This window comes from Mustela nivalis (genome assembly GCF_964662115.1).
Source record: "Mustela nivalis genome assembly, chromosome: 8".
Taxonomy (NCBI): Eukaryota; Metazoa; Chordata; class Mammalia; order Carnivora; family Mustelidae; genus Mustela; species Mustela nivalis.
Genome location: NC_139027.1, coordinates 127,849,821 through 127,861,969, shown reverse-complemented (window position 1 = coordinate 127,861,969; position 12,149 = coordinate 127,849,821). Strand labels below are relative to the sequence as shown.

General features: G+C 50.2%; 1 protein-coding gene across 17 annotated transcripts in view; it reads left to right on the top strand.

The window, feature by feature from the left end:
- The window catches only part of PTPRT (protein tyrosine phosphatase receptor type T), a 1,049,177-nt gene that overhangs the window by 333,832 nt on the left and 703,196 nt on the right, over nt 1-12,149 (top strand). For all 17 annotated transcript variants that reach the window (XM_082744638.1, XM_082744637.1, XM_082744651.1 and 14 more), the window contains one exon: nt 10,907-11,178. In XM_082744638.1, coding sequence (XP_082600764.1) covers nt 10,907-11,178 — 272 coding nt within the window. The remainder of the gene's footprint in view (nt 1-10,906; nt 11,179-12,149) is intronic.

Here is a 12,149-nt window from a genome sequence, read left to right as displayed (position 1 = left end):
GGAACGATTTGGGGTCTGACAATGTTACAGGCAGCCCTGTTGTTCGCTTTACTCTTAACATGGCTGCAGCCTGACAGCTGATTTCCTTTTTGTTCTTTCCTCCTACACCTTGCCCCTCTTCCTGCCTGCCCTCTGCTCCCCGTGGCACTGGCAGCTAACCCCGGGGAGCTGGAGATCCCTCCTTGCCTCGGAGCCAAGCGCACCGCCCCCCTCACGTGCAGGAGCCCAGAGCTAAAGGAGGAGCAGGATTTCCTGCGTTTGCATCTTGGCTCTGCTACTGGCTGTGTGGCTTTGGGAGAGTTACCTCATCTCTCTGTGCCCCAGTTTCTTCATTTGTATGAGGAAGATGAGAACAGCAGCTAGGCAGAGGGCTGGTATTCGAATTGAATGCACATAAGTAACCTGTAAGAGTGTGTGTGTGTGGCTGTTAATTAGTGGGCATGGTATGGATGGAAAGGAGCTCTTGGGGGGACATAAAAATCACTGGGTTTCTCCAGAAGCAGGACCCAAGGTAAAGGGTCTTTCCTTTTCACCCCCACCACCCCGAAGGAGCCTCGATAGAAAATCCAAGCCAGTCCTGACTGCTTGCCCACCACTGACTAGTTCTGTGACCATACAACTTGGGAACCACAGGCTTTGCTAGCTGCACACGTCTGATGCAGGTGAAGAAACGGAGCGAGAATTCTTGGCTCCCAGAGGCACTGTGTTTCTGAAACAGGTTCACAGGAGAGGGTGGGAGTCCAAAGGGAGAGTGGCATCTGCCCTTCAATTCTGTCTTGACCTTGTCTGAGGAGTTGTGATATTTCCCACCTCAAAGAGCCACTAGAACAAGCCTTATGTCTCCCCTGCCGTCCATGCTGGGTGTTGCAGAGTTCTCACTTGGGTCATGCGTTGGGTTGCGTCGTCTTCCCGGTGATAACACGGATTTTTTCCTGCCGGGATGTTGAGCTACGCTGGGATGCTGGGGGAGGCGAGCCGTGGAGTTGTGAAGAGGGTAGCCCAGGTCCTGGGGTGTCCTATAGGGTTGTGTGTGGGGGCTTTTCTCATCACAGCATCATAGTAAGTTCTAGAAGAGGAGCGTTGGGTGGAGGACTTTTGTTTTTGTTCGGGGAGTGGAGGGGATGAGAAGTAACTAAGGGGTGGCCCAGGGCTTCCACTGTATTCTGCTTTGTCGCCATCTCCTCCCTCTCTCCCTGCTCAGTGTCCTTCTCCTCATCTGTGTTTCTCCTTCGGTACCGCCCCCTCCGCTGCCCTGCCTCTTCCCGGCTGTGTGCTCCTCTGCTTTCTCTTTTCTTTCCTTCCTTCCGCCTCCTCTCCCTCCCTGCTACTCTTTCTCCTTCCCTCTTCCCCTCTGCTGTCATCATTTTCTCAGGAATGGGGAAGGAGCGCAGGCAGCCCAGGGGCCTGGTCTCCGGGCACACATGCCCGTGGACAGACCCCCTTCCAATAGCACCTTCAAACCAAATTGCCTGGGGTTAATTCCGTTTTTAAACGACCTCATCCATACCTACGTGGGTTATCAGATAGTGTTTCTTGGAAACGTGCCTTTAACACATTTGCATATGAAATGTTTAAACCCCAACTTATTGGTCTGAATGAATGATTACAGAAATGGTTATGACTTGTTCACACAAATTGACTCTGACAAAATGTCCACAATGCTCAGTTCCTTTGAAACTTCAGGAGGTATTTTCCTTGTTTTAAATAGATATTATATATCCATTAAGCCATAATTAATCCCTCCTCCCCATTTTCTGGTGTATTAGAAAAGAAGGAAATTTCTTTTCTTTTTTATTTTTTTGGATACATGATAATTAGAGTGCTTTCATTGATACTATGGATAATGTTGAATGATAATATTTGTTATTCTGGCTATTTTAAACTGTTGTGTTTATGAGTGGCTTTTAGTGATGGTTAGTTTTCCTGATACCGTTGGTGGAAGTGTGCGTCTTTTCTATGTTCATTTTCTTACTTTATAGTGCCTTGTGTTTTGGGGTACTTTTGGTGCCCCCTCCTCTTTATATTGCTACCAGAGAGCTAAACGTCAACATTCTGGACTGCTAAACATAGCCTTGTCCAGAATAGATAGGATCAGCAGCGTGGGAATATGTAATCTCTGGGCCTTAGCGAAAGCCAGTGACGGTAAGTGGCATTTAAGTAGTTTAATGAAGGACCCTGGCTGGGCTGGGCTGGGGGGATTTCAGGAGTTAGCAGAAACCCAGAAGCACGGAAGTGTGCTGTGTATTAGTTTCCTGTTGTTGCTATAACAAATCTTGACAACTTCAGGGGCTAAAAGTAACACAGATTTTTTTATTGTATAGTTCAGGAGGGCAGAGATCCTGAATGGTTTGCCCTGGGCAAAAATCAAGGTGTCTGTGGGTCTGTGTTCATTCCCAGAGGCCCTAGGGTAACAATCTGTTTTCTTGCCTTTTCTGGAAAGTTCTTGGAGGCCCTCCTGGATTTCTCGGCTCATGGCTCTCCCTTCATCTTCAATGCCAGTGGCAGAGCCTCTTCCAGTCCCTCCCTGATCTTGCCTCTTCTGTCTCTCTTGCCTGGAGTAATCCACCCCCATCCTGGGGTCCTCTGGTTGGCAACCTGAACTCTGATTCCCCTTTGCCATGTTAAGGTCTCATTTTCACTGGTTCTGGAGGCCAGAACATGGACATCTTTGGGAGGCTGGACGACCACTATGCAGGCAAAACCTCCTCGTCCTCCGTGTTCCTGGCTTTAAAACAGGGATAGCATGGTGCCGCCTCACCGGGGTGCCCAGAGATACATACATCAGTGCCTGGCCTATTCTGCGTTCTCAATAAACATGAGTAATGTTCAACATCAAGGGCACTGGGCCCATGGACCTCTGCTACTGGCCATTTCTTATTAAGAAATGAGTCAAGTCCAGTTTTTCACTTAAGAGTCACTGAAAACAGTCACAAAATTAAAAGTTTGATGTGGAGCTTTCATTGTCCCATTTTTCTAGATGAGAACACTGAGGCCCAGTGAGTTTTACTGACTTGCTTGTTCCAAGTTGCACAGCTGAGAAACCGCAGCAGCCGCACTGAAAGCCGCCAGCTCTCCCGGCTGCGGCGCCAGCCCTCGCTCCGTGCCATCCCAGCTGCCTTGGCTTGGGGCGGCGCCGGGGTCCCTGCCGCCATCCGCTCCCTGCGCGTCGGTGCTGGCGCTGGGAGCTGGCAGGGCCACCTGTCTGCAGGGATGGCTCTGAGCTCTTGGAGCTCCAGGCCCTCAGCTGCCAGTTGCCTGAGCACACTCATGTAATCTTAATGAACAATGTGCAAAGCCATTAAAAACTCAATTAGGGCTTTCTTTTTACTGCCGACGTGAGGAAAGGCAATCCTGAGGTGCTCATGTGTAAACACAATAGCCGCCATCTGCCACAGAGAAGCGTTTCCCCTCCAAAAAGGGGGTCTGTGTTGCAGACGCATCAATAACGGGGCGCGTATCAAGGCGTTATTATGCACGGAGGGAAAGAATGCAAAATTTATGGCTAGCCAGAGAGTACTTCCTGGTTTAATTCCACAATTTTCGGTGCTATGTATAATAACTATGAGGATACTAATGCTTTTTTATGTTCCTTATCACGTCAGTGGATTTTGGGGGGAAGAAAAGGAGATGGGAAAAGAATATATTTACAGTCTTCCTCTTTCTTGTTTCTGACTGATCTTGGCGCAATGACTGGCTTATTTTTGATCTCCAGGAAACTGACAGCCCTGGGATGATATTAATTAAGCCAACCTGTTGATCAAAGAGGGCCCCACTGAGCTGCTGGTAGATGAAGGATCTCACGTCTTAACCATCTCCAAACGGCAGGCCTGGGCTCCACTCAGAGATCCGGCTTCCTTCCTTTACGGAGGATGTGGCCGGACCTCTACAAGGTGCATGTTGGGGCAGTGGGGAGTATAGATCCCACTCTCCCCAAAGACACTATGCTTGCGTGGCTGAATGTTCTGGCTTTCAGTGTCTGGGCCTTTGCACATGCTGTTCCCTCTCTTTGAAATGCTATCTCAGATTACCACCAGACGCACATCCAGGAAAGGAATCCCGATGGGGAAAGAGGAGAGGCTCACCTAGACCCTACTGTGGGGATTTAAGCTGTAAACCTTCTAGGATCTCTTCATATCCAGTGATGTACACTAACCAACTGAGGATATTCCTGGGGAAGGGGTGCTGGGAGAGAGGCAAACTGGACCATGTGCCGTTAGGATATCCTAGTACACACTCAGTTGTGTCCTGCAGACAGGACAGGGACCTGTTGTAGGGGGTGACTACAGGGCCACAGCGGAGGAGAAAGTTTGTCTCAGAGGGCAATGCCTAGTGGAGTTCAAGGGGCAGTGGCCCTGCATGAGCTGAGCCTGCCCCATGATGGAGGAGCGGAAAACAGACCTTGTAAGTTGGCAGAAGGAACTGTCTCTTGAACCTTACTGACTTTGGGGCCAGAGCAGGTCTGTTGCGTGTCCCTGAGGGTGTATCTCAGCAGATAGATGCTGGCAAGGACCCTCCCCGTCCCTGAGAAACCACAGCTGAAAATGAGTGCCCTCGGGGGCTCTAGGCTGGAAGTGCCTGGAGGACTGCAGGCTTGACATTGTTAATTCAGCCGCCAGGGAGCACGTGCCTGGGGGACTCGGAGCAACACCTGCGGCAACACATGCGGAAGATTGCTGGGAGCTGGAGTTTGTGCCGGGACACGAACAGGGTGGCAAGCTGGCCAGATCCCACCACTGGGGCTTCTCATTCTGCGCTCGCTGGCTGGAGACTTCTGCTGTCTATGCGTTCTTCATACCCTGGCTCCATGTCACCTGTGCCTAGGAGATGCCCTAACCCCCCCCCCCCACCCTGGTCAAGTTCATCACCCTTCTCTCTGTGATGTCATCCCGTCTGTGCTCTACTCCAAAGCTGTCCTTTCGGATGCATGAGGCCAGATCCTGTTTGGTCTGCTGTGATTTGAGGCCTTGTCTCTGCTGCTGCCCTCTCCATAGTGGGCTCTCTCAGGCTGGGCCCCTGATCCCTGGGTCAGTGACTCACGGGCTTCTAGTTCAGAAATGGGAGTCAGGTGCTCCTGCTTTGTGGAACCCAGAACGTGTGTCTGAGTCTTACCCACAGAGCGGGCTGGGAAAGAGGGCATCTGGCCTCTTCTGTTTCTGTGGGGGAAGGGAGGTCCTACTTCAAAGTAGGGGAGTTCCCAAATGCAAGGAGGTAGTTCACATACTGGGTGACCAGACCACCAGGACACTTTCTCTGGGTCATCAGTCTGATTAACCTGGGGTGGGGGTAACCATGCAGACGTCATATGTGGGGAGCAGTGTGTGACTGATGTTCACAGTGGCCAGCAGCCCTGAGGAGTTTCTACTGCTGAAGGGTGGACCTCCCCTACTTGGAACCCTAAAACTTTCTCGTTTTTTTTCTCCAAATTGAGAGCCAAATGAGAGGACCCTGCCTTTCATTTTCATTCATGCCCACTTCCAAGGCTTTGGTGATGAGCAGATCTCATGGTGCAAGGAATCTTCTACACTCATGGGCGAGCACTCATATTCTCCCAGGCTACCTGCAGTCGACAGCCTCTACCAGCCGCTTTGATTGGGCCTTGTGCCTCTGGTCCACTGGCTTGGGAATCCATATGTGTTTATGTTAATATGAGTGTCTGATGACCGAGTAACAGTCCTCCAAAGATGACCATGTCCTTGTCCCTGGAACCTCTGCACGTTACTTTATGGGGCAAAGGGATTTGCAGAAGTGATTCAGTTAAGGATATTGCAACAGGGAGATCATTCTGGATTCTCATGGTGGACCCAGTGTGTATGAGTCCTTCTGAGAGGGAGGCAGGATGACCAAAGTCAGAAACAAGAGAGTTGACAGTGGAGCTTGAGGTTGGAGTGAGGTCCTTTCGAGAAGGAGGAAGGGGCCAGGAGCCAGGGCATGTTGGCAGCCTCTAAAGCTGGACAAGGAAATCGAACATCTTCTGAAGCCTCTAGAATGAAAACAGCTCTACCAACACCTTAATTTTAGGCTTCTGACCTACAGAACCATGTAAGAATAAATTTCAAAAGTTCTGTTAAGCCTCTGCACTTGTGGTAATTAGTTATAGCAGTCACAGGTCACCAAACGAGTACCTAAATCTTGTATCCCCTGAGCTTTTACCTGCTTGACTTTTGGGCCTCTGTCTGCTCTCAGAAGGCTCTCCCTTGTCCTGAGTGATGAGATCAGTTGCATTGGATGTTTCATGTCGAGAAGGAGCCCTTTCTGGACTCGTTGGGAAGCCCACTCCCACAAGCTGCTTCTTGGAGAGCATCAGCAGGCTGCTGCTAAGTCCTCTCCCCAGGGCTGCAGTACCCCTGCCCTCCCGCTGGGGGTGCCACCTGCTGATGCTGACTTTTCACCCTGTCACCTTGTGTCAGCAGCAGCACTGCTTATTCCTCTGGTTTCACCAAGACATTCCTGAGCAGGACTCTGTCCTGCTGTACCTTTTTGGCCTGCACCCTGCCCTCCATTGTGGGTAGGTGCACGGGAGCGGTGGGCTGGGCAGTCATCATTTTGTGTCCTTTTTTTTTTTATGTTTCCAATGATCTTGCCTATTCTCTCTGAGCTGTGCCCCAAAGCACATACCTTTCTGTCTAGTCTAAAGGCTGCGACATGCGTATCAAATCACCCAGATAGACATGAAGGGCCAGGGTGGTGGTGGTGGTCATAGTAGTATTATGACCTTGACCCCACCTAGTGCTGGCCACCGAAGACAGGTAATCTTAATGAAGATCTAAGATATTTCTTGCTTTTTCAAGAGTTCATGCTCAGAGTGCGTGATTTTCCTTTTCTTCTTTCCTTCTGCTTCTCTTTACACTAGGACACTGCTCTTAGCAATGTCCCTCCTTGGAGCGTCTTGCGGCTTTGCTTAGTAACTATCATTTTTCATCTTATCCCCTTAAGTAAAGGGACTAGGAGGAAGCAAGGGCTCTGTGGGGGTGCCAGAACAATAACGCTAGCTGCGGAAATCAACGTCATAATTTCAGTGTCTTAATAACCCAGTAACAGTTTATTCCTGGTTTACTTAAAGCCAAAATAAGCATTCCTAATGGGCGAGTGGCCTATTCTCATGGTCATGGTCATTCAGGGAACCAGGCTCCTTTGATTGTGTTCCATTTCTCTTGGAATCCTGGGCTTTCAGCTTGCTGGTGCATGAGAAAGACAATGGCACAGTGATTCTCACACCTCAGTGCGCATACAAATCCCTGGGGATCTTGAAAAAAAAAAAAAGAACATTTGGATTTAGTAGACCTGGAGTGGGCCCTGAGATGCTGCATTTCTTCCCAACTCCCAGGTGATGCTGATGCTGCCAGTTCAAAGATGATCCTTTGAGAGACAAGATAACGGAAGGTGGAGGAATGGGGGTAGGGGTGAGGAGAGGGAGATAGCTTTTATGAACCAAGCCTAGAAGTGGCACACTTTCCTACTCAGGCTCCCTTGGCTAGAACCCAGTGGCATGGCCCCACCAACCTCTAAGAGGCGGCCACGGAACGTAATCAGCGATGTGCCCTGAACAGCAAAGAGGACCCGTCTGTTCATCAACCTGCCATTTCTCCAAATGGAGGGTAGATGGAGGGCCAAGCACTGTGTCTCACCAGCTTTGTCTCCAGAGAGATGGAGCATCCTTGGCCAACACTGGGGCAGCAAGACAGAGAGCCGCCCTAAACATCTGTGCGTGGCTCTAGGTTATGTGGCTCTGCCTTCCCTGGGAGCTTGCCTCAAAACTGGAGCTGGGATGAAAAGAAGTAGGAGCCTGAACTGGTGGGAGGGAAACCCTCCTGATTGTGCTGCGGAGTCTCGGCAGCCCGGTGTGGACTGCCGGGAGGACAGGAGCTGAAATGTCCATGGGGCGCCATGGGAGTGTGAGTGGAGAGAGCCCGGCACAGCTCGCTTCTCCGGCTGCCTTCTCTTCCCATAGCTGTGCCACACTTCTGCGGCTGGGACAGTCACATTTCTCATGTCTTCCCAGGAAACCTGGAACCCTGTGGAATATAAAGCAGCAGATACAGGCATGGATGCTAGCTCAGTCTTCTTTCTGTACTATTTTCCCCGTGCAGTGGTTCTTTCCTCGCTGCCTCATGGGGGAGGTTATGGTAGCTAAGATACTACATCTGACAAGGGGCATCTCTCCACTTACCGCGTGTTTCTGCCAGGCCATCAACAAGGAGACTTGATTCTCTTGGAAACGTGGAGGGGGAGCTGCTTTCGGTGGCTCTTAGCCTAGGTGGAGGAAAGTTTTCTGACAGGTGGGGTGGCGAACGTCTGAGAGCCTAGGTCCCTGTTTCTCTTAGTCCCCTTGCTTCTTGTGGGCTCATTTTGGGGATGGGTCTCCTCAGGGGTCCTCCGTGGCCATCCCTGGAGGATAGCTCTGGCCCTGGGGATCTGGATGGAGTCAGAAGGAGGGAGCCCCATGACCATTTTGATGCTGAGTGTGCGGGTGCAGAGAAGAAAAGACGGGAAGCCTAATTAGGCCTCAAATCCAAGATACTTTCTCTAATCCAGTTTTGTGAATAATGAAATAGAGAGTTTTGAACTCTCTCTCTCTCTCTCATATATCTATATTTTTTAAGGTTTTTATTTATTATTTATTTATGTTTTTTGAGAGAGAGACAGACAAAGAGAGTGGCGCGGCGGGGGGCACTGGGAGAGAGACTCTGAAGCAGGTTCCGTACTGAGCATGGAGCCTGACTCAGGGCTCGATCCCACAACTGAGAGATCACGACCTGAACCAAAATCAAAAGCCGGATGTATGACTGACTGAGCCACCCAGGCACCCCCCTCCCGTGTCTGTCCTTAAATTCGTTCAGAACCCAGGGAGGATGGGCTGTGGATGCCTGGTACCTTCTAGAACCCCAGCGAGCAGCAGATTGCCCAGCTCTTCTTAGCTGGCTGCTTTAGTCTTCCGGGTATTAGGGTGAATAAATGAGGCTACTTTCTGAAGTGGCTCATCTCGACTGAGGATAAGCAGTCTTAAGGTTTCCTTCCGAATGGAAGATTTTAGTGGTTAAAATAAGATTTCAAAGCAACAGTGTTATTCTAGGTGGTAATATTCATCCCTGGATCCCCTGAGTTTATCGACTGTGTTTTATGATGCAATTTGTTTCCTAGCATCGTAGGGCTCTAAGTCACAGAGTTCGGCCCTCACAGTTGACTGTGGAATTTCCTTAGATGTCTCTTCCATCATTCAGGTTCTGCTGAGCCACCTGTCACGGCAGGGAACTAACTCACTGTGTCTCCAGGCCATTGTTAGAAGGCCCTTTGAATGGAAATAGGTCTCCTGTGGTTTCTTTCCCTGGGTCTGCCTCCGTGGCAAACAGCAGTGAGCTTTTATTCTCCTACTCATGGGTCTGAGCATGGATGGTGGACTGGAACATTGGAGTTGGGCGTGTTGACCGCGTGGCTGTGCTCCGGGCTCTGTGGTGGGGATGGCCTGGTCCTTCAGCACTGGCTGAGCTCCCTTCTCCACCATGCACGTCTCCCCTTGATCCCCAGCTGAAAGGGGCAGCTCGCCAGGGCACGTTCTCCTCATCAAAGGTGATGGGAGAGCCAGAGGGCAAGCCCAGCTGGGGGTACATCTGTCACGCCTCTCGGTTCATCCTGTTGACGTCCTGTTGACCAAAGCAAGTGCAGTCCAACGTCAAGAGATGGAGACACGCCCTCTGCCTCTTCGGGGAGGCCCAGGACATGGACCGGGGAAGGTTGAAGAACTAGAAACAGCCATCGAATCTGTCAAAGCAACTCCAACCACGCTCGTTTCCTTTCTTTGGGCAGGCAACCTACTTAATGCTTGAAAAACGGTAGTCATGTTTGCTGTAGAGTGATAGTGTAAACGCTGAGTTGAAGAGAATCTGGGGTTCCTCCCTCCTTTCCTGGCTCAGTGGCCCAGGGCAAGCCATTCAGTCTTTAAAGAAAATGAAAATCCTCTACCTCCCAGGGTCATTCTGAAGATTAAACTGAAAATAGTATATTAAAAAGACACCTAGCGTCACACTGGTACTCCTTAAGTGCTTAGTAAGTGTTACTTACCGTCCATTCCAGGCCGACCATCTTCCAGCTGGTTCTCACATTTCGCCAGAGTCTTCCTTGCTTACTTGAATATATTCTACTTTTTATATGTCCTCCTATGATACATAAACTCATGCCCTGTGCTGAATGCGGTATTAATGGATAGTTTGGAATTACTCCTCAGCCTGAGTGCAAGGGTCCTTGTGGAATGTGTTGGAACGATACCTCCTTATTACAGAGGATCTGCTTCTGAGACAACCCAAGCCCGCGTGAGCTTATATGTCACATTTTACCCTTAGAGGCTGCAGTTAGCTGTGCTCCTGGAGTTTTGCTCTATGTTTCCTTTAGGACCTGCTGGATAGAATGCTTCTTCTGTAAATGTTTATAGACTGTCTACTTTGTAAAAATACTAGTACATGTTGCTGTCCCTTAATTTCAAGTTTGATTTTTTTTAAAAGATTTTCTTTTTTTTAATTTTGGAGAGAGAAAGAAAAACAAAAAGCCACGAGTGGGAGAAGGGCAGAGGAAGAGAGAGAATCCCAAGCCAACTCTGTGCCGAGCAGGCAGCCAGATGTGGGCTCGACCCTAGGAACCCGAGATTTATGACTTGAGCTGAAATCAAGAGTTGAATGCTTAACTGACTGAGCCACCCAGGCACCCTGATCTCTTAATTTTTAAACTGCCTGTTGAGCAGGTTTTAGAATTCCCACTCTTTCTTCTTCTGTAACTGGGATGTGGCTTCCTCAGGATCAGCTGGGCCCTCGTAGAGTGACTTGATTTCCGGCCCCCACGTTGATGGATATGACTGATGATCAGAAGGATTTTCTTTCTTTCTTTGTCTCTATTTTCCATCCCTTTTGTGGCTCTCCAGGCTCCTTCATGATGGTGAACAGCTCTGGGAGGGCCTCTGGCCAGAAGGCCCACCTTCTCCTGCCGACCCTGAAGGAGAATGACACCCACTGTATCGATTTCCATTACTACTTCTCCAGCCGCGACAGGTCCAGCCCGGGAGCCTTGAATGTCTATGTGAAGGTGAACGGCGGGCCGCAGGGGAACCCTGTCTGGAACGTGTCTGGGGTCGTCACCGAGGGCTGGGTGAAGGCAGAGCTTGCCATCAGCACCTTCTGGCCACATTTCTACCAGGTATGGTGTTCTTTGGTTTGATTTTTTTTTAAAAAAAGTGATCCTAAATCTATAGACCTCTTGCCCTACCTAGAGTTTGTTAGTCAAGAAAGGACTTCATTTACTTACTCACCATGCATCTTGTGTTTACTGAGCCTCTCCTGGCCGGGCCTGTGGGCGCAGAGATGGTCCAGCATGGCCCTTGCCTCCCTGGAGATCCTGCTCAGGAAGAGGAGACCCTCACTAAACACCCAGTTACTGTACAGTGGGACACAGCGGGCTCCACAGGATGCTGGGGGAACAGAGGCATTGACGCCTTTTACAAACTAATTGCTTACAACAGCCTGATGGGTGAAGTACTATTGTTAATTCCTATTTTATGGATGAGAAATGTGAGGTTCTGAGAGCTGGGATAACTAGTCAAAAGATCACCACTCCCTCCCAGAGGAAGAGGGTATTTGGGGGAAGGCAATTAGGAAGGCTTCCAGGCAGAGGTGGCAGCTAGGCTAAGTCTTGAAGGATGAGTAAGTGATTATTGAGCAAGGAGGGAAAAGGCATGTGATTTGTCAGGGCTGGTGCATGCCAGGGGCTGGAGGAGCAAGGGAGAGAGTTTTTGCAGAGTTTGGAAGCTGCCGCTTGTTTAAGGCTGAGACACAAAGGAGGTACGCAGGTGCCTAAGCTTGCCGAGGTGAGTAGGTTGTGGCTGGCTTTGAATGCCAGGCCACGGAGAGGAAGTGTGAGCCCTCCCCGAGAGCAGTGCTCCTCAAACTGTTGGGAAAGACCAGTGTTTTCCGTTCAACTCCTTGTGGACCAGCACTTTCATAACTGTAGTAAAAATGTCTCAGCAATGCCACCTCCTTGCTCTGGCTTCTAAACACATCTCCCACTTGGCCACCTTCTCTCCGTGTGGACGGAGAACACACGCGGCACAAGCTGTAGTCAGTCCCCGGAGGGCGCCCAGGGAAGCCCAGCTGCGGGCCCACTTGGCCTGG